We start from the raw sequence: 27941 nt of genomic DNA on the forward strand, positions 1-27941 counted from the left end.
TTCAAAAGTTATAGAGAAAAATGGTTATTAGAGACAAAAACGGAGCTACGTAGAGGCCAAAGGGCACATGTCTCCCCTCAATTTATCCATCTTTTGTATTTTTAATATAAGTTACAAAGTGATGTATTATTATATATAAAGGTTCAATTTAAATAACATTATTAGTGTTGACTTGTTGGCATGGGGCGATCTGTGTTTAGGAAGTTGGACAAATAATGTGCCCTATAAAATATAATGTGTTTTTTTAATAAATAAATAGTCAAATAATATATATATATATTTTATTGGTAACAGAACTAGACAGTTTATAAACTTTTTTCTTCTTTTCGAAATTCACTTTTTAATCTCAACTCTCAAGAACATTCTATTAAAAAAGTTTCATTAATTTTTTCAACATAATTTTTATATTCACATTATGCTCCGTATATTTTCTTTTGTTTTCATGTTATTTTTACACTCACATTACTCGTATAGGTAAAGTATGAGTACAGACACATGACGAGGAAGTCTGTTTAAGGTGCCATATGGGATTAGTCAACTATCTTTTATTTTAAAATTGAATTTATGGTAGTAATGATCCAATTAGAGATCTTGAAAAGTCGAATCATTACATATTTAGGCATTGTAGCCCTTTTACTTTGTTTTACAGATCTTCTAGCAAGTACATTTACCTTTGGCCAAAATTTGGCATCAACCGAGCTTAATTTTAAAAAATAAAAAGTAAAAATTGAGATAGTTAGAAACCTAATTAATTACCAAATCAACCCTATATTCTTATCGAATAAAATTGTAATTTGGGCAAAATATAAATAAATAGAAATTAAAAAAGGGGAGGGAAAAGTAGTCGATATAAACGAGGAGAATAATAATATATGGAATTTAGAACGAGCGAATGGAGAAGGGAAAATGGAGCAACGCGCGAGAGAGTGCGAGTGGTGGGAAAAACAAAGAACGAAGCAACGAGAGGTCGCTTTTAAAGCAGTCGTACACAAAAGCATCAGAAACGCTTTCCTCTCTCTCTCTCTCTCTCTCTTTCTCGCGGTGCTCTTTTTAAGTAACCAACCTCCCACTCCCTTCTCTCTGCTTCTTCTCCTAATTCCTCTTTTCCTCTCTGAATCAGAAGAAATTCCCAATGCATTTGCAGAGGATGAATCGCTTAGCGCCGTTATCGGAGGAGCCGATCGACGAACACGACAGCCGCACTCGTAATCGCAACCGTAGCAGCGGCGGCGGAGGAGGAGGAGGACGACGATCGTGGCGGAACTGGATCAGAACTCATTTCTCCATCCTTTCTTGTGGAAAAAAGTCCGATGGGCTTAATGTTCTTCTCAGCGTCCTCGGCTGCCCTCTCTTTCCGGTCTCCCTTCAACCTAACTCCGTCTCCGATACCAATCAGGTCTGTGATTTTTTCCCCCTTTTTCTCTTACCGTTTCCGTTTAAGAAAATTAGAAATAATTAAAAATAAAAGACACGAACATCTCTCTCGGCAGTCGGGTTTAGTTTCGATTTTGGTTGGCTGGAGATCTCTACTTTTAATTATTTTTTTAAGGAAATAATATTTTCTTGGCCTCTTTAATTTTTTACTTTACTTTCCATTTATTTCCTAAATTTTAAAATATTATACATTTAATTCTTAAGTTTTGATTCCTAAATTTTAAAAATGTTAAATATTTAATTCTTAATTTTTGAGTTTTATTTCAATTTATTTTCTAAATTTTAAAATATTACAATTTTACGTTTGAGATTTGAGTTTTGTTACAGTTTGATAATTAGGTTTCAAGATTTTACATTTTTAAACTCAATTTTTCATTAAATATTCACCTTCAGGTATGACGTCAATTTCTATTAATTAATTTTTAAATGTAATTTTAAAAGTGATAACAATAGTCAAATTAAATTTATTATAATTCTTTTAACAATTTTTAATTTGTTAACATAAATTAAGTCTAAAGACGGAAATTAAGTGTCTAGTGAAAAGTCGAAGTAAAAATGTAAATCAAGATATTTTAAAACAAAACTCAAATGTCAAAAGTAAAATTGTAGTATTTTATAGTTTAGGGATTAAATTGAAATAAAATTATGTAAGATTTTAAAATCTATAAACTAAATAGAAACTAGACCCAAAATATAGATACAAAATATATATATATATATATTATAATGTAATAATATTTCAATCACCTACACGTTTTATTAAGGTTGAATTACCAAAATACCCATACCCCTGTTTTTCATGTCACACTCATCAGGTCTCAATTTAGTGTCAAACTTAATGGGATATTACAAATTTTAAAAAAAATATGTGGGTGTTTTTTAAGTAATGATAAAGTTTAAGGGTATTTTTGTAATGTGTCATTTTACTTCTATCAAGTATAAAATTTAATTGTTTTTTAGTTAGTGTGATAGGAAATCTGAATATTTTACCTTTCTTCTTTAAAATGGGTGTATATCATCTCATAAACCGTAAATCATATAACACTCTCTCATTTGTGAGCTTAAAATATGAAGAAAACTTAATGAGTGGAAATTTTAAATAAAGAGGAAATAACGTTACAGGATTTGAATACATGAGGACATGTTGAACCAATCTGTCTTAATACCATTTTAAATCACCAAATTGATCAAAAAACTTAAACTAATGAATAAAGACAAATTTAATATGATATCTAACACTCTCCTCACTTACGATCACAATACCTTCATTTTTATTAAAAAAATATATTAGTTTTTTTCTAAGAAAAAATTAATTATATAATTGATGGCATAGCACATCATAGAATAAATTGCAGTAGAAAGAGATTTTATTATTATTATTATTATTTGCGCCTTTGCGAAAGAAAAGAAACTTGTGTTTTAAGCTAGAATGTGCTGAAATCGAAAACTGAGTGGTCCAAATTTTATGTTTAGTGCAATGATTTTATTTTTAAATAAAAAAATTATAAGCTAAAAATATTGTCCCTCTTTGTAAGTTTAGATTTTTTTTTCTTTTTTTTTCTTTTTTTTTTTGAGAAAAAAGTTTAGAAGTTTCTACGATTTATATTTTTTTAGCATTTTATATAAAATTTTAAAACCAACTCGAGAACTAAAATAGATGAATAATCTCTTCATAGAATTTTAAAATAAAGACATGTACGAATAAAAGAAATTATGTTTTTTTTATATATATATAAATTTAATTTTGGCTAAGATTCTAATCTCGCTAGTAATTCACATTTCTTGAAGCATAAGAATCTCAAAGAAAACAAACGGAATGCCAATTGAGTCGGTGGGCCTATTTTGCTTTATTCATCTTTTTCATTCTTATAGCAAAAAGTTTGAAAATTACCCCTGAATTTGCCTGAATTCTTTTTCTTTTCTACGTCAAATGTTTTGTGAATTCTATTTTTGATGATGGTGTCTCTTTAGTATCTAGTAATGTCTTTTTAGTACAATGAAAGTGAGAGGATTCAAATTTCCCGACACATAATATACATCAGTTGAGTTATGTTCACTTTAATTATTGCATAAATCATAAATCTATTAAGATAAATATCTTAATTAAAGGGCTATTTCAAATAAAGAAAAACGAACCAACTTATTTATAAATACAGCAAAATATCACTATCTATCAATAATAGATCGCGATAAAAATCTACAATGACATTTAGCTATACTTGAAAAAATATATATATTTTTAACAATTTTATCATTTAAATTAAAACAATTATGCTTAATTAAACTTAGGGTAAATAATTTGGTTAAATTACAACTTCAATTCTTGAATTTTCATTTGTATCACACTGGACTCTAAATTTAGAAATTCTCCCAAGAGTTGCTTGAAATAAATTGTCTAATAAGTGACCTAAGCTTTAATTTTTTGCTAGTAAATTTTCCAACTCTCAATTTTTTGCTATTGTGCATTTGACGTATCTAACAATTTTAATTATTAACGAAGTATCAAATACGAAACTAAATATTTAAATTTTTATAAAATGCAAAATTCAATTTTATGTGCAGTGAATTTATTGATTTGAAAAAAAAATGTAAATAAATAATATTAAAAGTGATTCTTTGAATACAATATGAAAATTTCTTTTTTCGGTAGGTTTCCTCATCGTCTCAATATATCATAGAGCATTTTGCGGCGGCGACGGGATGCCGGAAGTTGAAGGGGAGAGTGAAGAACATATTTGTGACGGGGAAAATAACGATGGGGATGGCGGATGAGGTTAGCTCCGGTGGCGGCGGTAGTGGCGGAGGAGGACTCACCGGCGGTGTAACACAAAAAGGTTGCTTTGTGATGTGGCAAATGATTCCGAATAAGTGGCTGATAGAGCTGGCTGTGGGAGGCCACAGCATTGTGGCCGGCAGCGATGGCAACGTCGCTTGGAGGCACACACCTTGGCTTGGATCTCACGCCGCCAAGGGCACCGTTCGCCCTCTCCGCCGTGCTTTTCAGGCAAGTTCCCTCCTCCTCCCCAATTCTTTTGATGTGTTTTTCACTCGTTCTTTAAAATAATTAATCTCAAATTTTCAAAAATCGAAAAACAAAGTTTTTTTTTAAATTATTTTGTTTTTTAAATTTTAGCTTATATATAATTTCCATCTATACATTTTAAAAATATTTTCGAAATTGAATCCAAAATTTAGAGACTTTGAAAAGTAGTTTTTAAAACCTTTTTTAAAGGAAAAAAATATTACAAGAATGATAGAAACATATTATAGGGATTTTTTTTTTTTTTTTAACAATATTTGATATTAGAAACTCAATAATAGAAGTTGTATGTAAATTGAATTATGTTCATTTCAACTATTTATTATAGAAATTGAAAGGAGAAGTGGGCATAATTAAAAATTTGAAATAAAACCAAAAAATAAAAAATGATTATCAAATTCGAACAAGAGAAGTTAATATTTATACATCCGTTTTTTTTCAAAACAGAAAACCAAAAACAAATAATTTGATTATTAAACGTGTACTTTATTATTATTTTTTAGATTCCATTTTGATAAATTAGCTTAGTTTTGAAAGTTTGAAATAAGTTTGGTGTATATTCTCTATTAATTTTATTACTATTTATTTTTCTAGAGGTGGGTGTTCATGAGTTTGGCGGGAATACTGCATAGATATAGTTCCCACCCCACTAACATTGAGACCCTACCATTTTTAGAGATAAAAAAAGGTCTTAAATTATTAAAGTTTCTATTTGATTGTTTGAACAGAAGATCTTATCTTCAAATACTTCAAGTCTTTATCACTAGGACCATCCCTTAGGAATTAGGATATTAATATAACCAAAAAAAATGGAAGATAATTTATTAGCCTTGTTTGCAAGTTGTGTTGAAAAATGACTTATTGTTACAAAAACGTATTCTTGATTAGATGCAGTCTATGATGTACCTAATTTCATATTTCTCTCACTTTTTTTCAAAAAAATCTAATACGTAGCCATCTTTCTATAGATGTTGTTCGAGAGATGGGTGCAACATACCCAAATTTTTTCTTAACTTATTATTTCACAAATTTGCTATCTTAAATAATTAAAATACTAATGATTGTAATTTAAATAATAATAACAAAGTCCCCTTATTTTTAGAAGTTCTAATCTAAAATAATGATCCTCCACTACAAAATAATCTCATCCTAAATATTGTTGAAATTCATGCAAATGAAATGAAAAGAAAAAATATCAAATAACTTTAATAATCTACTTTTTTTAGAAAAGAAAAAGAACTTTAATAATTATTTCCATTTTATTATTAAAAAAAAATATGAAAATGATATTTGAAGAGAGAAGTATCAAAATCAGTGTATTGATTCTAAGCCAGCTAAGCGAACTTGATTGCTTTAAATAATTAATTTTTTTTCCTTGTCCATAATAATAATTAATAAATTAACTCAATACAATTTTCAAAATCAGAATGTTGTTTCTTTATTAAGAGAAAAGAAAATCAATGTCGGAAGGCGTTGACTCTGACTTTTAGTTATATATATATTTTCATAATTTTTTATTCAGGGATTGGATCCTCTAGCAATTTCAGAAGTATTCTCTCCAGCGCAATACATGGGAGAGAAACAAATCATGGCCGTTGATTGTTTCGTATTGAAATTGTCAGCCGATCAGACGGATCTGGCTGATCGAAGCGACAACACAGCTGAGATGATCAAGCATGCGATCTACGGTTACTTTTGCCAAAGACGTGGACTTTTGGTCTACTTGGAAGACTCCTCGTTGACTCGGATTCAATCCCCCGGTTCTCATCCCATGTATTGGGAAACTACTATGTCTACAAAAATCGACGATTATCGGACGGTCGATGGTGTTATGATTGCCCACTCTGGCGAGACCAATGTCGTCATAACACGGTTCGGAGACGATCTTAAAACAGGTCCTATGATCACACGGTTGCAAGAGATTTGGAGTATTGATGATGTGGCGTTTAACGTTCCTGGATTGTCTATGGATAGTTTTATCCCACCTAAACAGGTTCAAAAGGATTGAACAGGAAGTGGGTCGTGATTGAATGTTGACGTTCGATAGATCAAGTGTGATGCGATAGATGAAAGGTTAGATTGGATGAGTTCAATGTGATAGAGGCATGCATGATGCAAAAAGTTAAAAAGAATATAAGATGATATATATATATATGTTAATAGTTGCTAATTTTTTCCTTTTTTTATTTTTAAGAAAATTGCTTCCTTTGAAAAGTTTTGATTTAATTTCTTATGTCTTAGCATTTTCCAATTTACTCGCTTGTCGATGGTTAATGTTACTATTGGTTGATGATAAACTTAAATAGTATAAGACTTGGTATATATACTTGAACTTCTTATTCTTCAAAAGCAGCAAACTCCTCCTCCCCACACATCTCTCTTCAAACAATCAGCACAGCTCCAAATCATCTATCGTTGACCACCGTTCCACCACCCTGTCACTTATCTCTATTGATCGTCGCATGTTCGATCATCGATCATCGATTGTTGGTCGTTGTCTCTCTCTCTCTCTATTTTCTTTTCCCCAACATCTCTTTTTATCAACTCTATACCATTTGTCGTCGACCACCGCTCCATCTTTCCGTCGCCTACCTCCGTCGACCATCACATGTTCGGTCATCGATTGCTGGTTGCCACTTTTCTCTCTCTCTCTCTTTCTCTCTCAATCAATTAATACGTTAGGGTAAATCTAATAAAAATAATTAGAAATTCACATTTGATTTTTTGCCATATTTGCAAAACATCAAATATGGGTCACATACCTACAAAATAACATATTCAAATTGCTACTCACGGGAATCTTTCCATATTCAAATAGGTATGTAATAATCCTTTTTCTTTTTCTTTTTATGTTTTATTAACATGAATATTGTCTAAACGTTTGACTTGACATTTGTGATTGTAAATATCATAATGGTATAATATTTGGAGTTAATATATTGATTTAAATATCATGTTGTTTCATTATTTTTAATTTTTGGATCATTTTATTTCCTAATTTTAGTCAATTTAGTCTCAATATATTAATTCAATTTCACGAACGCTGTAAATTAAAAAAAAAATGTAGTTAGGTTTCTGTTGTATATTAAAAAAAGAATGTAGCAAATAAAAATTAAAATGATAATCTTTATAAAAATAATGAAATCTAAATAGATGCTTTGAAAATAATAACCCTAAATAAGTAAAAGCTACCTGTATAAAGATAAAATAGGTATCATATAATATATAATGATAGTTGACTTGACCTTCTTCAAAAGTTGAAGGTTTCGATCTTCAATTCTTTTATATTTAAAAAAATAAATATTATTTGAGAAGGGATTGTAATTATTATTAAATAAAGTTGAATGACAGAGACATAACTATAACCTAATAAAAATAAAGAAATCATCAAAATGAAATATGAGAAAAGACAATGGGCAATCTTTGCCGGATCTATGTTCTTGAGAGAATGTGATATGTCTAATCCAATTATTATTTATTTTTCATAATAAAATGATATTATGACACCTTTGCGGTTATAATAAATCGAAGGTTGTAAACCAAAGTTGAAAATTAATATTTTGAAGTAGACTAATTAGTTGGGAGAAGTTTTTTTTACAAAGTGGTCTCGATCCCATGACTCGATATCTAACTTTGGCTCGCTCGAGTAACATATTCTCTTTTTTTTTTTTTTTATATCCCTCGATCCCATGACTCGATATCTAACTCATTGGCTTGCTCGAGTGACATATTCTCCTTTTTTTTGCATCCCACTTGTGCATTGAACAATTTCCTCTCTTTGAAAGACAAACCTTTTATTTTTTGGATATTGATATACTACTTTGGATTTCACCTGAATGGTAAGAATAGGTTGGTTGTATGGTTAGTTAGTTGCTTTAATGAAGTTCTTTCAAAAATAAACAAACAAATAAATAGTTTGTGTAATGTGTATCTAGGTTGTGTAACACATGAAATGTTTTATTTGTATAGCTTGAATTTGATTGAAATTACAATTTATCAAAGTTAACTCAAACTTGTTTGAGATGACTTTTTTCTAGACATTTAAAAGACCATTCAAAACATAGATTGTGAGTGGAATAAAAGATAGACTTTTACAAGCACAAATTTTATTATATATGTGTCAGACTAGAAATTCCATATATTTTAGAAAAATAATGATGAAGAAATGTTGAATTTTTAGTAGGCATTTCTAGAGATGTGATCGAACTTCAATTTCAAAGAAGGGAGAAATGCATACTAATTATCATTGAGCTAAGCTCATCTTGAAAAGAAATATTGAACTATTATCTTAGCTCTTGAACTTTGAATATTGTATCTACATTCGACTTTAAAGAGTATCAATTATGCCTTTAAACATCGAAAAGTATTTTTTTAACTAGTGCCATTAAAAGTCTTAACGAACTAATAACATGGCATTTCTAAAAGTCGTGTCTAGTACATGTGGATAATTAATTGGATGTAATGTTTTGTTGTATTTTTATATGAGTTCGACGACAAGTGGAGATGAAAGGACTCGAATTGTTGACCGCATGCTGAAAAACATAGGCCCTTAACTAGTTGAGCAATGCCCAAATTGAAATTTCATTAACGACAAACAAATTTCAAAGTACAAACACATAATTAGAATTCTATAAAGTTTAGAAACAAAATAGTCACAATTCTAACTTCATCCTTTTTTGTTTGGCCTAAAAAAATTAATTACATTATCAAAAGTATCCTTGAACTAGGTTTCAATTATACCTCCAAACATTGAAAAGTTTCATTTTGATCTTTGAAGTTTGCATTCTTTCTCAAATTCACCCTTGAAGATTTTTGTTGTTAAATTCATAGGGCATAAAAAGTTTGTGTGTACTTATTTGTTTCTTTAAGTTAAGAAGTCGAAACACACACAAGAAGTATATTTAGAGAATAAGATTAGTAAAAAATGATAAACAAAATTATATAAATTGGAGGTGTAGAATTGAAAGAAGAAAAACGGCATTAGGTACGATTCACAGATGCGTCATGTGTCTTTAATTTTTTTTTTTTCATAATGTGTTTAAATTTGTTCGCATAAGCAAATACAATTTTTTTTTTCTATAAATTCAAGGGTAAAAGTTTATAAAGTTCGTTTACTTCAAATAATAAAATGGAACTTTTTCAAAATTTTGTGGGTATAATCGAAACCAATTGTAGTAAAAGGGTATTTTTGACAATTTTGCAATATGTAACAAATTTAGAGCTAATAATTAAGTGTATAGGAACATTTAAAAAAATTACAAATATAGCATATTCTATCACTGATATCAGCGATGACTCCGAGAGATAGATCTAAATTTTGTTATATCTATAATTTTTTTTTTTATATTATGTTATATCTGCTATTACTTTTTTTATTTCTATAACATATATGCTAATACTTTGAGTATTGCTATATTTGCAACTACCTCTAATTACAAAATTGAGTTGACAAGAGAAATAGCAAATTTTAAAGTTTCATTTGGAAAATGATACAAATGTTTCAAAATTATAAAAATAGCAAAATAAATTTATATAATAGATAACACTAATTAGTAAATGACAAAATTACTCTAAAGCAACAAAATTAAGTACAAACAATAATGCAAATTCTAGAACTACAAATACATAGTATCTAAACATTCGAGAAGCAAAAATTAAAAATCACTCATTATGGTCCTTACGCTTCTAGCTGTCTATAGAACGCGTATAAGCAAGGAAAGATGACGACCATGTGGTGGGGTCATCGATCGTACCAGTGAAGTTGTTGTTGGCAAGTGAGTATTTGAAGAAATTGCAACTTCAGGACGATGTGACTATTAGAAATATTATTATGTTTGACACCAAACCAATTGTAGGAAGTTTCATCATTTTCATTATATGTGACCATTTTGCTCCTAAGATCTTGAAAGTCAACTTTAAACATTATCAATCCTAGAACGTCCTTTTTGAAAACGATGATCAAAGTAGAAACAAAAGCAGGAAATATGTGTGTGAGCGAAAAAGATCGACATCTGACGAAAGTGGTCGTCAAAAGCTAGCCAAGACGATGGAATTCAAGAAATGGTTGTTGAACCAATGATCGCAAACATGAGATTGAGAAGGAGAAAAAGAAATTTTGGAGAGCGACTAAGTGAAGAAGATGAGATTTAAAGTTTTTTGTTATCTTAATTTAACAACAACAACAATAATAATAATGTTATTATTAACAATAAATTGAAAAAAACAAACATATATATATTTATATATACATGCACTTGTTTTAAAAATTTAAAGTTTAATTCTCATTTATATGTTTTTTAAGTACAATAAGTCATTTTTACGTATTGCTATATGAAAAATTGAAAACATAGAAAATACGGAAAAAAATCAAATTAATTTGATAACAAAATAATGAAAAAAAATATTCAGATACAATTAAATTTGTAACAGACATTTAAACAAATCAAAAGTTATTTAGATAAAATCAAATTGAATAACAAAAGATAAATTTAAATATAAATTGGAGATAAAAATTTGTTTACTATGATTAATTCGATAAGTAGTTAAATAAAATCTAAATTGATAATAAAATATAAATTCAAATATAATTCGAGGGAGAAAAATCAGTAAGGAAACTTGTTTATCATAATTACACTTATTCATAATTTCATTTTCATTTATTTATAACTTCATCAACTACAGAACCTACGAAAGAAGCCTACCTCGTTAGGGAGGCATAACAAAAACAAGATTGTAAAAGTGAATACTTAGTTATTTGTCAAAAAGACAAATTAATGGTATAATAATATAATAAGATGATAATGAATAAAATGTGATTAAAAAATACAAAGAAAATGATAAAATTTAAATGAAATATACCGTTTGTTAGATGATCATATGTATAAAATATTAAGTAAAATCCTAATTAGGATAAAAAAAATTAATCCGAATTTAAAATAATAGAAAAACGAATAAAATAATATAAAATATAAAAATATATTGTAAATTAAAATCAAAATGGTGATAAACAAATTAAAATTAATTAATTTGGAATATTTTCGAAAAGTTATTAAATCAAATCAAAAAATATATAAAATCGCCAATTTATATTTTAAAATGAGAGAAAAATCCGACACATTTATCTTTTAAATCTATTAAATCGAAGTCTCGTAATCACGGTCTCATAATAGATGATTCTATTTAAACTGAGTATTTATACACGATATAACATAATTTGGGAATTAGAAAAATATATCTTATATGCACGGTACGATTTTACCAAAAATCTTATATTTTCGTTCTTTTACGAAAATAAAAAAGCACCCCCATTGTGCTATTTCCTCGATTTTCCTACAAAATTCGGCCATTTATGCGATAGGCCCAATGAAAAATTCAATCCAATGGCCCAAGGAAGCCTAAATTCAACTATTTTTGTCTTTAATCTCTCTCTCCAACAAAGTACACAGTAGAGAGAGATGGCGCCGACTTCCTTGGTGCGTTACGGCCGTTGGATTTCCCGGTTCAAATTCCCATACTCTCCGGCCAAGTCATTTTCCTCTCCGTCGCCTTTCTCCTCCGCCGCCGGACTCCACAATGCCGATTCCACCTCTCCCGGCGGTCCACCACCTATACGAGTCTCGCTCACCGACACTGCTGGTCGCGGTGTTTTCGCCACTCGAAAGATCGGTGCCGGAGAACTCATACACACAGCCAAACCACTCGTCGCTCACCCTTCCCTGTTTTCTATCAACCATGTTTGCAATTTCTGCCTGCGGAATCTGCAGAGAAATGCTAACGTCGACTTCGATGCTCATCGTGCATCGTTCTGCAGTGAAGAGTGTGAACGACATTCCAAGGTATCAGTACAATCATATTCAATCACTTCAATATGTTTTCGGTTAGGTTAATATGTTTTAAAATTTGTTTGATTCTTAATCTGTTTTTCGTTAATTTTATTTCGTGAAACCACCAGCCGGTCTTACACGAATTAGTTTTCACCTGCGTGTTAAGGTGTGTGAATTGTCTGCGCGAACGCTTCGATTAAATCGTTTTTGTGAACTTATTTAAGACTAAATTGAACGTATAATTCTCTCTTTGCTGCCTTATTCGACGTTCGTTCGGGAGTTTTTGATTTTTGTCCAATGTCCGCCATGTGTATGTAGTTTTGCCTCTGAAAGAACCGATACCATTTATCAAATTGTCATTTCTTTTATATGCATTTGAAAAACTTTTAGGAATATCGAAATAAGAGAGTTTTTATATCAGAGAAAAAAAATATATAGTTTAAGAATGAACTTGATTTTTCCTAGTGGTTCTTTCCTTTGGATCCGAAGCCAAAGAGATGCATGTTGATTTTGGGAATTTTAGAATTAAACATCTAGCAGTTGGAGAGTTGTAAATCATCTCTGTCGTTTTATATTATCTACATCGTACATGGAGAGAAGTATATGAATTCAGCAATTTCATTTGAGAAAAATTTTAACTTGCCTCTTTGTAGTTAAATAATGTTGAAAATAGGGCTTTTAACCTAGGGACATTTATGTAATTGTGTAAGACCCCTAGGGTTTCCTACTGTCTATTTATCCCTTGTGTATTCCGTGTATCAGTTTTAAAACAAATAAGAAAAGTCTTTATATCGTAGTTTTTCTCCCTGTACTAGGGTTTTCACGTAATCTTGTTGTTCTTCTCTTTCCTATTCTTTATTTTTAACATGGTATCAGAGCGCGGTGACGAAACCCTAGCCATTATGGAAGAGAATCAACCTCAATCCTCTTTTGCTGATGGGTCTTCGAGTTTTGACATGAAAACGGCAATCCGAGTGTAAAAGAATGTTTTTAGGATGCCCTACCGGAATTAATTTATGCTGTCCAGTTGCAATCCTTGGAAAATCGCCATCAGTCGATCGGATCTCACCATGCAGAAACGAGTCAAAATCTGGTCACGATCGGAGCTGGAGCTAGCCGCGAAGAACAAATAAAGCTATCACGGTCATGGCAGAGTCGGCAGCCTCGGACGTGAAGAGCAGGCTGGCCGCGAGGAGCTGTTGACCTTCGATCAGAGCTATCAGGGCAACATCGGAAGCGAGGAGCAGAGGCATCGATCTGATCTGATTAGGGTTGGTATCGGTCTAGAGCAAACCGGGCCGGTCCGGGTTGAACCAAGGCAGACCAGCGATGGACAGAACCAGACCCGGTTTTTTGATTTTAGCTCCAACCCGAGATTCGCCCGACCCGAGAGTTCTTCAGCCCGTTTTTTTGTGCCAGCCGATCCTCTTTCAGCCAATCCAGCCCGACCCGGTGATCTGGTTTCCTTCACAACCCGACCTGATGGTCTTTCCACATCCAACAGCCGAGGTCTTGAGCAGCCCGAGCGACTAGCACCTGTTCCAATCACTTGTAGTTCAACTTGTTAACCAGACGATGCGAGACAACGGTTGGCTTACCTACAACAACAGATTTCTGATTTGGATACGATGTTCGGTGTAAATCCTCAACTGGTTTATTCAAAAAATTCGGTAAACTCATTACCTATTGTGTCTAACGTTTCCTACTTATCTAGTTCGATGGGTAATTCTGTAGGATTTATCGTCGGGAAAAAATTAAATGGCCAGAACTATTTCTCCTGGTCTCAATCAATCCGGATGACCTTGGAAGGGCGTCACAAGTTTGGATATTTGACAGGAGAAATTCCAAAGCTGGCCCCAGGTGATCCACAAGAACGAATTTGGAAAGGAGAAGATTCGTTGTTACGATCTGTTTTGGTGACCAGTATGGAACTCCAGATAGGAAGACCGCTATTATATGCTGCAACAGCCAAAGATATCTGGGAGGCGACGCAAGATCTATATTCTAAAAGACAGAATGCCTCTCGGCTATATACACTCCATAAACAGGTCCATGAATCCAAACAAGGGTTCATGGATGTTACCTCTTATTTTAACAAACTGTTAATGTTATGGAAGGAAATGGACTTGTGTAGAGAGATCGTCTGAAATTGTCCACAGGATGGGGCCCAATATTTGAAGATTGAGGAAGCAGATCGTGTTTATGTGTTTTTGGCTGGATTAAATCCAAAGTTTGATGGTGTTCATAGTCGGATCTTGGGCCAGCGCCCGATTCCTTCACTTCGAGAAGTCTGTTCTAAAATACGGCTGGAAGAAGATCGGTCGTGTGCCATGAATAATACCATTTCTACTACTGATGCAGTCGCCTTTGTCGCCAAGCCGTCCGGTACTGATGGTGATAAAAAACCTCCGCCTGTTTGTGAACATTGTAAGAAGCTTTGGCATACGAAGGACCAATGTTGGAAATTACACGGGAAGCCCCCAAATAGCAGGTGATGACAGTCTCATGACAAATCTAATACTAGTTGTGCCCTGGTAAGTGATTCAGTAGATGAACAAACTCAGAAGCAATCTTCTGGTGACGGTAAACACAGCTCGAGTACAGTCGGGGTGAGTGCAATTACACAGTCAGGTAATTTTCATTTTTTTGGCCTAATTAGTATAAATGATAAGAAACCATGGATTGTGGATTTAGGGGCTACTAATCACCTTACGAGTTCCTCAAAGTTATTTATGTCATATAATCCAAGTGCTGGTAATGAGCGTATTCGAATTGCAGACGGGTCTTTTGCCCCTGTTGCGGGAAAGGGCAATATCTCTCCGTTTAATGGTTTAATCCTACGTAATACCTTGCATGTGCCTAAAATATCATATAATTTGTTATCTGTCAGTAAAATAACAAGAGATTTGAAGTGAGGCGATTTTCTCACCAGATTCAGTTTTATTTCAGGATCTGAAATCGGGGATGACGATTGGCACTGTTCGGCACGATAGGGGACTATACTTCCTTTCTGACGAAGCTTCCTCTCGGAATGATTACTAATCTGGGTTTATGTCTTTAAATTTCTCTGTTTCTGAACATGATGTTATGTTATGGCATTTTCGCTTAGGACATCCGAATTTTCAATATATGAAATATTTATTTCCTCACTTATTTCGTAATGCTAGTACTTCTTCTTTTAATTGTGATGTATGTATTCGTGCCAAGCAACATCGTGTTTCTTTCCGTTCTCTGCCTTTTACAAACCCTCGAGTCCTTTTTCTCTTGTTCATAGTGATGTATGGTGGGGTCCCTCACCAGTTACTACTTCCACAGGAAAACGGTGGTTTGTCACGGTTATAGATGATCATACCATCTCACTTGGATTTTCCTTCTCACTGATAAATCTAAAGTGTCCTCTGTTTTCCAACAGTTTTATACAACTGTCGAAACTCAATTTAAAACAAAAATTGGGATTTTAAGAAGTGATAATGGGCGAGAATTCTTTAATGCCTCCTTCAGAGAATTTCTTGATTCTAAAGGGGTATTATCCACCAGAGTTCGTGTGCTTACACTCCACAACAAAATGGAGTAGCTGAGCGTAAAAATCGGCATCTGGTTGAAGTAGCCCGGTCTCTTATGTTATCCGCCACCCTTCCGTCATACCTCTAGGGAGATGCAGTTCTCACTGCCGCTCACCTCATTAATCGGATGCCCTCTCGTATTCTTAATCTTCATACTCCTTTAGAATTGTTTAAAGAGTCCTTTCCTACAACTCGGTTGATTTCTGATGTTTCTTTTCGGGTTTTTGGTTGTGTTGCTTTTGTTCACTCCCATGGTTCAAACCGCACAAAATTTATTCCTCATGCTCAGAAGTGTGTCTTTGTTGGATATCCACTCCATCAATGTGGATATAAGTGCTATCACCTGTCATCTCGAAAATACTATGTCTCCATGGATGTCACCTTTTTCGAGGATCAGTCGTTTTTCCCTATTAGTCATCTTCAGGGGGAGAACATAAATGAAGAGACTAACTAGTTGTCTTATGCTATTCCTTTAGAGTCAGCGTCCATTCAAACCTTGTCTAAACCTAGTCTTGAGCATGATAGTCTGGTCCTCCCTACCAATCAAGTTCCTTGGAAAACGTACTACAGGAAGAATCTCAGGAAGGAAGTAGTGTCGCCTGTTGAACCAGAACTGCTGGCTCCAGTGTAGGAGTCAGACCCACCATCAGGTCCAGGCACGTATATTCCTAATGATGTTGATTTATGTATGGAGAATGATGAAGGCAGGCACGACAAGGGGGAAGGGAGCAATAATACTAAAAGAATGATAGAAAGGGAAACTGCAGATGATGAAATGATTGAAGATGTAGAGGATGAAATGGTCCGTGCTAATGATGATGTGGAAGATACTACTGAAGTTTTTGATACACAGATAGTAAATCATGGTGAGAAGCCTGAAGAGGTGAAAGAATGTGATGCATCACTTGATCTTCCTATAGCCTTGAGGAAAGGTACCGTTCATGTACTAAATACCGTATGCATAGTTATATGACGTATAGTAATCTGACATCTGAGTTCAAGGCTTTTACTACTAGCTTGGACATTGAGGTGGTTCCAGATAACATAAGTGTTGCAATGAAAAAACCAGAATAGCGGTCTGCTGTTATGGAAGAAATAATTGCTCTGGAAAAGAATAAAACCTGGGAACTAGTGACTTTGCCTGAAGGGCACAAAACAGTGGGATGTAAATGGGTGTTTACTATAAAGTACAAGTCAGATGGGACGATTGACCGGTACAAGGCTAGACTCGTTGCAAGAGGCTTTACCCAAACATATGGAGTAGATTATTCTGAGACGTTTTCACCTGTGGCTAAACTAACACGATCCGAGTGCTTCTATCAGTAGCTGTGAATAAAAATTGGCCCCTACACCAACTTGATGTTAAAAATGCGTTTTTGAACGGGGAACTTGAGGAGGAAGTCTATATGAGTCCCCCTCCCGGGTTCGAGAGTCAATTTAAAAATAAAGTGCGTAGATTGAGGAAGTCACTATACGGATTGAAACAGTCTCCATGGGCCTAGTTTGACAGGTTCACGTCATTTGTGAAAGCACAGGGGTATGTTCAAGGACATTCCGATCACACTCTTTTTATAAAAAGATCAACATCAGGGAAGATAGCTGTTCTTATTGTTTATGTTGATGACATTGTTTTATCTGGGGATGATGATGTAGAGGTCACAAGACTAAAAATAGAGATGGCCAGAGAGTTTGAAATTAAAGACCTCAGGAAGCTAAGCTACTTTTTGGGAATGGAAGTGACTCGCTCAAAAGAGGGTATATCAGTTTCTCAACGAAAATATACTCTGGACTTGCTAAAAGAAACAGGTATGATTAGGTGTAAACCTGTTGACATGCCAGTAGAATACAATGCAAAACTCGGTGATAAGAATGATAGAATTCCTGTTAATAAAGAAAGGTATCAGCGGTTAGTTGGGAAGTTGATATACTTATCACACAAAACCAGATATTTCTTATGCAGTAAGTGTTGTGAGTCAGTTCATGCAAGCTCCTTGTGAGGATCATATGATAGCAGTTGAACGTATTCTTCGGTATTTGAAAGGAACTCTTGGTAAAGGCCTAATGTTCAGGAAAACCGATAAACGATCTGTTGAAGCTTACACTGATTCTGATTGGGCAGGGTCTGTTGTTGATAGAAGATCTATGTCTGGGTATTGTACGTTTGTCTGGGGAAATCTAGTCACCTGGAGAAGTAAAAAACAAGGAGTTGTTGCTAGAAGTAGTGCTGAGGCTGAATATCGGGCCATAAGTTTAGGGATTTGTGAAGAAATCTGGTTGAAGAAAGTATCAGATCTCTAGCAAGATAATGAGCCTCCAATGAAATTGTTTTGTGATAATAAAACTGCCATCAGTATTGCAAACAACTCAGTTCAACATGACAGAACTAAACACGTGGAGATAGACAAACACTACATTAAGGAGAGGTTGGACAGTGGAAACATATGCATCCCTTATATTCATTCAAACCAACAAGTTGCTGATGTACTTACAAAAGGGTTATTGAGACAAAATTTTAATTATTGTGTAAGCAAGTTGGGGCTTGTTGATATCTATGCTCCAACTTGAGAGGGAGTGTTGAAAATAGGGCTTTTAACCTAGGGGCATTTATGTAATTGTGTAAGACCCCTAGGGTTTCCTACTGTCTATTTATACAGTGTGTCCCTGTGTATTCAGTGTATCGGTTTTAAAACAAATAAGAAAAGTCTTTATATCGTGGTTTTTCTCCCTGTACTAGGGTTTCCACGTAATCTTGTTCTTCTCTTCCCTATTCTTTATTTTTAACAAATAATAAATACTATCTTGTCCTTGATATGAAGATCTTTCTAGGGAGGAACAGCCACCGTATTTTTCCTGTCTAGGCTTGGGTTGGATATGTTTCTTTATGTATATGATTTTCAATATTGATATTGAGCTTTGCTTGTATTCTCGTCACTACTGTTGGTGTAAAAGAAATGTAATTCTTCTGTTAGGTTTTCCACGATGTTGAAATGGAAGCAGATTGGTCAGACTACGACAATTATTGCAGGTTCCTTAAATTTTCGATCATTTATGTCACCAATTAATTGATGTTCCCCATTGTACATATATGCATTCAAAAATTGATGCCTTATTGTAGTTAGTGCAATTATGACTATAATTTGCAGTACTGAAGAGAAAGCAAAAGATTTTCTTGTCTCGGCTTGATGATGTGATTAGTTTGTGATATGGCCTATGCTTTATGGCTCCCCATTGTGCTTCACTAACAAGCCATCGACAGTATCTCTTTGGTATTAAGTTTTTTAGGCTTGATTTTTTAGTTATAGTGTTTAGTTGTCTGCTTTTTCTTTATTAAATAGGACGTCTTGTCCTTTTTCTACCCCTCTTGGGTAATTTTCTTTTGTCTTCTATTCTGTATTTTCACCTCTTTCTTTATTGAATGGACAAATAAGGAGTGCGTTAAGAAAAAATCTCAGTTCCGTGGATAAAGATATGCAATGTCCAGGGAAATGATTATTTCCGATGTGAACTCAATTCTTCATATGTCAATCTACTGTCATTAGTATTTTGTGGTGCACTCATGGAATAACTTTGTCATCAGTGTTTTTCTTTATCCCATTTTTATCTTATTCCCTTTTATTAACATTATTCTAGATTTTTGGGCAATAGAACACCTTATATAAACTGATACTGTTTTTAATCTACCAAGAAAAATTAACATGCAAAGGTAGCAAGCTGAACAAAATAATCCATTTACTGATAAACACGCACATGGCTTTCAATGTGCCCTCAACGTGAATGACTAGTTTGTAACTTTGTAGTGGTACATCTAACTTGTCAAGAAATTTGTGTTCGTGTCTTTGTCAAGGGAGCAAGGCTTAAAATATCCTCTTTTGGTGAAGCGATTGGCTTGTATGGTCATATCTGGAGCTATATCTTCTGGCCTTCTTGACATACTTCAACCTTCTCGTTTGTCTACTGATATGGTTTTGGAGGTAATATACTTCACATATTTTGATAATTTCATATTGGATGAGCTCATATGATGGATTACCCATTGGTCTGTATCCAGAAGACAGCTAAAAAATTTGCTGATATTACATTTGGGTTTAAGTTTGAATGGGTTTTATTACATGAAACTGGCAAAAAATATCACCTTAGAAGCGAGCAATTTCTGATCTTAGTCGGTGTACTCCTTCCTATTTCCTTAGATGTACTTTATTGTTTTAGTTCATTGAACTTTTCAGTTAAAATATCAATTCCTGATATTCTTCTGCGAGCTCGATTTTGGCGGAGGCTAAATTAACTTTACATTGAATGTTAAGTATGTATATATTTTGTTGGAGTTGGAAGGAAGACTGCAATAGTACCAAGTACATCAAAAATAGTCTTGGAAAAGCATAAGTAATCAAAAGAATAAAAATCTTCCTTCCACAGTGAAATAGTGAGGCTCCAATTGAAGCATTATGCTAAACCCGACCTCTCAAATTATTGCAAATTTATCTTCAAGCAAGTTTTGTTTCATTCCAACCAATTGTGTCACAAAGATGGCTACTGGTTAGCACTCCACATGTCATAGGTGATAAGGACAATGGACCCTCCAAATATCTCCACAATAGTATGATATTGTCCACTTTGGACATGAACTCTAGTGACTTTGATTTTGGTTTCACCCAAAAGACATTATACCATTGGAGATAGTTGTCCTCACTTTTATACTCATGATCTCTCCCTTATCTAGCAAGGTGGGAATTTGGTTGCATTCCCAACAATAGTCTTCCTTTCTCTTTTTTCTTTGTTTTCTTTTTTCTTTTTTCCCATTTCAATGAAAGTCTTGCTTTTTGTTTAAATTAAAAAAGTAGGTTTCTATATTTGTTTGAATTCTCTGTTACTATATGAATATAGTTTTATTCATCTGAAAACTTCAGTTGGAAGAAGGATACGGCTTGCTGAGAAAAGCCTTGGTCAACGCAAACATCACAGATGAACGGATGCTTTGTATCCTCCTATATGCTGGCAAAGATCTGTGACAATAATTCTTGTCATTCTATTCTTCCCGTTGTTGTTGACTTACATATTCCAAGTTTTAACTCGAGAATGGTACACTGGAGTTCTCGCACGAATTCGTATCAATGCCTTTCGGATCGAGTTAGCTGGAGGGTACGAAGATCTTCATTCTCTTGCAGCAGCCTGTGTTGAAGCTGAAGCTGCTGTTGGGAATGCTGTTTACATGCTACCGTCTTTCTATAATCATGATTGTGGTCAGTGCACCTTTTAACCTCTGCTTACGTGTTTGCATCATTTTCATCATTCCACATTTCCCCTCATGTTTTGTTCCTTTTTCCTAAGCATTTCTTTTTAATCAAAATATAAAATGTGTCGAATAGGAACTGTTGACATCCACTAAGTTCTTGTTTTGCTCGAGTAGTATGCTTTTAATTCATTGGTAAATGTTGATTACAGTTCAAAGTTAGTTAAGATACAAAATTATGTAATAGGACATGAGTAATGTATGTAAAACAGATCAGAAAATCTTAACTAGCTAAAGCTTGACTGATGCAGGAGGGAAGGCATTAGACCAAGTCCATGGCCGAACAAGGGAAAATTCATCCCTAGGTTTGGGAGAGAGCTCTCCAAAGTACACAAGTTCTTTATTCAAAAGAGATTTTAAAAGCTTTCTATTACAACCCTAAAGTGACTATTAGTAGCCTTACAAGGAAATAAGACAATTAACTAATTAATTCTAAAATACTATTTAAACACTAATTGATCTAAATTAACTACTAAACAAATATTAAATTCAAATATACTAATTATCTTATCATTTTCCTCATCATGAACTAATTTTAGTTGAAGTACAATATCATGAGGTTGTGTTTGTTGCAGATCCAAACACACACATTATATGGATAAACAATGCAAACGCGAGATTGAAGGCCCTCCGTGATGTTGATCCCGGTAAGTTAAAATGTAATCGAGGATAAAGTATTGTTAGGCCTCAATTATACACACTTATGTGAGAAAGAATAAGAGAGGGCAGGGGAGTGTGGTCATAGGGACCACCGGTTAGAATAGCATAAGTGAGAATTATGTGAATGTGTGTGTGGGAGAGGGGGTTGTGAATAGTGATAGGTTTATATTGGTTATTTAGCGTGGGGGAAGGGGGTTAGAGTTTAGCAAACCTTCTTGAGAGTGAGAGGTTGAGGGAGAACATATTGTCTGTGATTGTCTTCTAGAGTTCTTACATATATCGTACTATTTCTTTGAATAATAAGAATCGATACCTTTCTTATTGGTATCGGAGCTTCACACGGGGAAGATTAGGAAAAATGGCGCAAAAGAGAATGGAGGAGAAGATTGAAGTGGTAGATGAGGAGATCTCTGGAATTAGAGTCGAGATTCAGAAGCTATCAGTGATGGAAGAAACAATGAAATTGTTGGCAAAAAGCATTGAACAATTGAATGTTCAAGTCGATTTATAACAACAATCTTTGGAAGAAACGTGGAAGTTAGTGAATTTGCTAACAGAAGTTTCTCAATCAAGATCTACATCGTTGATGCCTTCGGGAATGGAGAGTTCTAGTGGAACTGTGAAAGCGAAAGACGCGGAAGGAGTGGCGATAGCGAAGTTGAATGAGATGTTAAGAACGGGAATTGGAGATATAAAAAACAAACGAAACAAGTTCAAAAAGGTCGAAATGCCAGTTTTCAATGGAACATAACCAAACGCCTAGTTATTTCGAGCAGAGCATTATTTTCAGATTCATAAGCTTACTGGAGCAGAGAAGATGATTATTGCTGTCGTGAGCTTCGAATCTGTGGCATTGGATTGGTATTGAGCAAAGGAGGAGTGTGAGATGTTTTTCGATTAGAAGAACTTGAAGATGTGACTACTTCAATGATTCTGATCTCCACGTCAAATTAAACAAGAATCCTTTATAGAAGAATATATAAATCTATTTGAAAGTTAGACCACCCTCTAAGCCAGCAGTGCTATGAGACCGTTCGGTTATCTATTTGATAAATTTGTAGTGCCACACCACATCTTACGAATGAAATATTAGAAAATAATTTTATGAATGGGCTGAATCCGTTGGTAAGGGCCGAGTTTGAATGTTGGGAACCGGTTGGGCTTGTGAATATGATGGAAGTGGCCCAATGTGTAGAAAGTAGAGATATTTTTCGTTCAGAGGTATCCCATGGGGGTTTCAATTAAAAAAAAGTGCAAAATATGAAGGAAAACCCTAAGGCGGTGAATACCGCGACAATGAAGGAAGTTGTTGAGATGCCAAAAGTTGTGCCGATCAGAATGATTACTCTTCGAAGAGTAACGGTGGCTGGAGTTTAGCGGGAAGGACCAACTAAACAGTTGTCAGATGCGGAATTTCAGTTTCGGAAGGAAAAAGGCTATGTTTTCATTGTGATGAACGTTATACTATTGGTCATTGTTGTAAAATCAAAGAACAACATGAGTTGAGGGTTTTGTTGGTGCAAGTTAATGTGGAGGATTTAGAAATTTTCGAAGATGCGAAAGAGGAGCTTGCGTCGGTTGAACTCCAGGTAGTGAATGTTGAGAACATGTGGAGTTGTTGATGAATTCTGTGGTATGCTTATCTAATTTGGGAACGATGAAAGTAAGGGGAGAAGTTTCGAATCATAGTGTGGTGGTGTTAATTGATTGTGGTGCTACTCATAATTTCTTGGCTCAAAGTATGGTGGAAGAATTGAAGTTGAAAATCAATGATATTGCTCATTATGGTGTGATTTTGGGATCAAGAACTGTAGCCAAAGGGAAAGGAGTTTGTACGGGAGTTCAGTTGAAGATCGGAAGGTTCATGATTGTTGATGAATTTCTGCCTCGGAGTTAGGAGGAGTGGACATGATATTGGGAATGCAGTGGCTTCATACGTTGGGGGTGACAGAGATAGATTGGAGAACTTTAACCATGAAGTTTGTGCAAGGTAATAAGACGATTGTTTTGAAAGGTGATCCGAGCCTGAAGAAAATGCAGGTCAGTTTGAGAAGGATGATAAAAACTTAGGATGGAGGAGATCAAGGATTTTTAATAGAGTGTTGAGCAATGGAGAAGACAAAAACTCTGGTAGCATTTTATGGAATTGATGATATTTTTTACTCGACTGAGACTTTAACTGAAGTTATTTTGAAATATGATGATGTCTTTCAGTAGACTGAAGATTTATCTCCACGAAGTGGAGTTGATCATCACATTCATATGAAAACCGAGAGTTGGACCAATAAATGTGAGACTATATCGCTATGCACATAATCAGAAGAGTGAAATGGAAAAGTTAATGGCGGAAATGTTAACTTCAGGTACTATTCAACCCAGTTCTAGTCCTTATTCAAGCCTGGAACTCTTAATGAAAAAGAAGGATAGAGGTTGGAGGTTTGGTGTTGACTAGTGAGCTTTAAATAATGTGACTGTTCCTGATAAGTTTCCGATACATGTTATTGAAGAGTTATTTGACGAGTCAAATGGGGCTGTTTGGTTTTCTAAGATTTATTTGAAGTCTAGATATCATCAAATTCGGATGAATCCAACCGAGGGTGGAAAAAATTGTGTTTCGCACACATGAAGGGTATTATGAATTTTTTATCATGCTTTTTGGTTTAATGAATGCACCATCTACTTTCCAGCCGTTAATGAATAAGGTATTTAAGCCTTAGTTGAGGAGCCCCTACTTGTATTCGGGAAGTGGGAATTTTTGGACTTCACCAGATATTATAGGCGTTTTGTGTAGAATTGTGGAAGTTTAGCTGCCCCATTAACTCACTTGTTGAAAAGGGGGGCTTATGGATGGACCAAGGCTACTAAAAAAGCTCTTGATAAGCTAAAAAATGCTATGGTAACCCTTCCTGTGCTTTCTTTACCAGATTTTAGTAAGCCTTTTGAGATAGAAATTGATGCTTCTGTTTTGGTCTCAGAGCCATGTTAATGCAACAAAGAAGGCCTATTGCTTATTTTAGCCATACTTTATCCACCAGAGATCGTAGTAAGCCAGTTTATGAAAAAGAGTTGATGGTTGTGGTTATGGCAGTACAGAGGTGGAGACCAATACTTCTTGGTACAGAAGTTTGTGGTTGTCACTAATCAGCGAGCTCTTAAGTATTTGTTAGAGCAACGAGTTGTGCAACCTCAACATCAAAAGTGGTTGTCCAAGTTGCTTGGCTATGATTTCGAAGTGGTCTACAGCTGGGGGTGGAAAACAAGGCGGCCGATGCTTTGTTTCATAGACCAGAGGGTGTGGAATTGGCTAATTTGTCCGTTTCTACATTGCTGGATGTGGAGGTGATCAAGGAGGAAGTGAGTAATGATTCTAAATTACAAGCTGTGGTGCAGAAGTTGCTCTTTGATGAAGACAGTGTTCCTAATTTCTCTTCACAACAAGGGATGCTGAAACTCAGGGGAAGGCTAGTGCTTTCTAAAACGTCTACTTTGCTGCCTACCATTTTGCATACATATCATGATTCTGACTTTTGGGGGCATTCTAGTTTTCTGCAAACTTATAAAAGATTGATGGAGGAGTTGTTTTGGGAAGGGATGAAAAATGATGTGAAGAAGTATGTTGAGGAATGTCCGGTTTGTCAGAAGAATAAAGCATTAGCAGTATCTCCGGTTAGGTTGTTGTTGCCATTGGGTATTCCAGATGCCATTTGGGAGGATATATCCATGGACTTCATTGACGGTCTTCCTAAGTCGCAAGGTTTTGATGTTATCTTTGTGGTGGTTGATCGATTGTCTAAATATAGCCATTTTATTGGGCTGAAGCATCCATATTCGGCTAAGGTGTAGCAGAAGTGTTTGTTAAGGAGGTAGTTCATTTACATGGTTATTCCAAGTCCATTGTTTCTGACAGGGATAAGGTCTTTTTGTGCAATTTTTGGCAAGAATTGTTTCGGGTAGCTGGAACTCAATTGAATTGTAATATAGCTTATCATCCACAGTCCGATGGACTGATGGAGGTTGTAAATAAAAGTGTGGAGGCTTACGTACGCTGTTTTTGTGGTGACTGGCCTAAACAATGATATTCTTGGTTCATTGAGTGGAGCACTAGTACAATACAATGTTCCATATTTCCATTGGGATTACTCTGTTTCAGGCAGTGTATGGTCGTCAACCTCCAGAACTGATCTAGTGATCAGTCTACTTCTAATTCCAACTTGGATCAGCAATTACGAGAAAGGGATGTGATGTTGAGGGTGCTGAAAGATCATTTAGCAACAACTCAAGAACACATGAATTTTTTTTTATCAGAAGAAAAGTTGAGTTTGTTGTCGGTGATTTGGTTTTACTTGAAGCTTCGTCCTTATCGACAATCTTCTGTGATCTAGTGAAGAAATGAAAAACCTCCCAAGTACTTTGGACCTTATCAAATTGAAGTTCGTGTAGGAATTCTAGCATATCGTTTGTCATTGCCAGCTGGGGCAACCATTCATCTCGTGTTTCATGTCTCTCGATTAAAGGAAGCATTGGGGCCTCAGAAAGAGACAGTCTGATGTTCCAAAGTTTTCTGATAGGATGGAATGGCTTATTAAGTCAAAGGAGGTTTTTGGATATCGAAAAAACCCTTCTACATGAGGCGACATGGGAGATAATTGATTAATTTCAACAGCAGTTGCCTGATTTCGCCTCAAGGACAAGGTGATTTTAGAGCCAAGAAGTAATGTTAGGCCTCAAATAATACACACTTATGTGAGAAAGAATGAGAGAAGGCAGGGGAGTGTGGTTGTGTGGCCACTGGCTAGAATAGTTGAAGTGAGAATTATGTGAATGTGGGGGACCACGGGGTAGGATGAATGGTGATAGGTTTATATTGGTTGTTTAGCATGGGGGAAGGGGGGTTGGAGTTTAGCAAACCTTCTCGAGAGTGAGAGGTTGGGGGAGAACAAATCGTTTGTGATTGTGTTCTAGAGTTCTTACATATAGTGTACTGTTTCTTTGAATAATAAGAATCGATACCTTTTATAAAGCAATTGTAGATTTTTAGCATTTATAAGAATCCAATTTGTTTAGAGAAATCTTGTATTTGTGGACAACAAAAAAATATTTAGTATGCTTTTTGGTTTGTTATCAAATCTCTATAACCATGGTTGGATAAGCTCTTTTCATATCACAAGTAACTACAACTCTAGTTAGTGCAATGACAGATGAAGAGCTTCGGATTTGTTATATTGATGCAAGTATGGACTACGACGCTCGGCGAACTCTGCTGCACCAAGGGTTTGGTTTTATATGCAACTGTGCACGGTGTTCGTCCGGTGATTGAGATTATCCACATATTCTCATATTGAACGCTCACTTGAAACAAACTTGTTGACCCTTATTTGAGTTTTTGTTATGCCTTTGGCTTCTCCTGATGGCCTATGGGAAGAAAGGCCAAAGCCTGGCTTGATTGAACCAATATCTGAAACTTGTGAACATTTTTGGGATATGAATAGGACTTTGAGGAAGAGATATTCTCTCCAATAATTCTCATTGATTTTATGTCAAGATTAAAAGGAGTGTTCAACAAATACTTCATTTTTGGTTTTTCTGTAGACATACAATGGGCAGTTTTAGATTGTGTTTATTTCATATTTTATACTTCACTGTAGTTAAGTATTCAGCAGGAAATGTTTAATTCTGAATTTTTTGTTCAGGTCCGTTTACTTCATACAAACAGATTTTTTTTTTAAAAAAATTATAAATAAATAAATTATCAAGAGGTGTTAAAAAAATCTAATGATTCGAAAAAACTGATTAACTTAATTTAGCCCATGCGATTTGAGTTGGACTGAGTTCGAATAAATGAAAACTGTTGAGTTCAAATAAATGAAAACTTTTATCTCGTTTGGATTAGTTCATGTGTTCACCTAAATAATCAAAATCAAATATTTCATATATAAAATTGAATGAAAACTTTTAAGTACATTGGGAAAAAAAATTTTATTATATAAATTGAAATTGAGCTTTTAGTTCAATATATAAAAATAAAATCGAATTTTTACATATTAACATTTATTCTTTTTAGAATGAACATTTAAATAGATGATTCAAGTAACCCGAACTAATCCAACCCAAATATTTCTTGATTATTTTGGGTT

The 27941-nt window shown here is 34.3% G+C and overlaps 2 protein-coding genes and 1 long non-coding RNA gene across 4 annotated transcripts; all 3 read left to right on the plus strand.

Moving 5' to 3' along the window:
* Positions 1 to 881: 881 nt before the first annotated feature.
* LOC120092207 (lipase (DUF620)) lies at positions 882 to 6688 on the plus strand. The gene is made up of 3 exons (XM_039050446.2): positions 882 to 1396; positions 4085 to 4438; positions 5997 to 6688. The coding sequence occupies exons 1-3, from the start codon at positions 1133 to 1135 to the stop codon at positions 6480 to 6482; spliced, it is 1104 nt and encodes a 367-aa protein (XP_038906374.1). The 5' UTR covers positions 882 to 1132; the 3' UTR covers positions 6483 to 6688.
* A 5137-nt stretch (positions 6689 to 11825) lies between these two features.
* On the plus strand, positions 11826 to 27432 carry SDG38 (SET domain protein 38). Of its 2 annotated transcripts, XM_039048154.2 has the most exons (8): positions 11826 to 12309; positions 18830 to 18885; positions 19705 to 19831; positions 20765 to 20834; positions 20921 to 21097; positions 21399 to 21474; positions 21723 to 21794; positions 27006 to 27432. In XM_039048154.2, the coding sequence occupies exons 1-7, from the start codon at positions 11929 to 11931 to the stop codon at positions 21781 to 21783; spliced, it is 948 nt and encodes a 315-aa protein (XP_038904082.1). In that variant the 5' UTR covers positions 11826 to 11928; the 3' UTR covers positions 21784 to 21794; positions 27006 to 27432. The 2 variants fall into 2 exon arrangements, with proteins under 2 accessions (XP_038904082.1, XP_038904081.2); XM_039048153.2 differs by lacking the exon at positions 21399 to 21474 and having other exon boundaries at positions 11835 to 12309.
* On the plus strand, positions 14769 to 15446 carry LOC150032901 (uncharacterized). Its single transcript, XR_016524396.1, has 2 exons — positions 14769 to 14906; positions 15247 to 15446. It is a non-coding gene; the product is annotated as an uncharacterized LOC150032901 (long non-coding RNA).
* Positions 27433 to 27941: the final 509 nt, after the last annotated feature.

This window comes from Benincasa hispida, chromosome 11 (assembly GCF_027475165.1).
Source record: "Benincasa hispida cultivar pf3 chromosome 11, pf3_genome.v1.1, whole genome shotgun sequence".
Lineage (NCBI taxonomy): Eukaryota > Viridiplantae > Streptophyta > Magnoliopsida > Cucurbitales > Cucurbitaceae > Benincasa > Benincasa hispida.

Excerpts from the sequence above, each read along its gene's own strand:
- LOC120092207 (XM_039050446.2), top strand. The coding sequence starts at position 1,133 with ATGCATTTGCAGAGGATGAATCGCTTAGCGCCGTTATCGGAGGAGCCG. Across the intron at positions 1,397-4,084 it reads CCGTCTCCGATACCAATCAG|GTTTCCTCATCGTCTCAATA; the intron begins GTCTGTGATTTT and ends TTTTTTCGGTAG. Across the intron at positions 4,439-5,996 it reads CTCTCCGCCGTGCTTTTCAG|GGATTGGATCCTCTAGCAAT; the intron begins GCAAGTTCCCTC and ends TTTTTTATTCAG.
- SDG38 (XM_039048153.2), top strand. The coding sequence starts at position 11,929 with ATGGCGCCGACTTCCTTGGTGCGTTACGGCCGTTGGATTTCCCGGTTC. Across the intron at positions 18,886-19,704 it reads GACTACGACAATTATTGCAG|GGAGCAAGGCTTAAAATATC; the intron begins GTTCCTTAAATT and ends GTCTTTGTCAAG. Across the intron at positions 20,835-20,920 it reads CACAGATGAACGGATGCTTT|TTTTAACTCGAGAATGGTAC; the intron begins GTATCCTCCTAT and ends ACATATTCCAAG.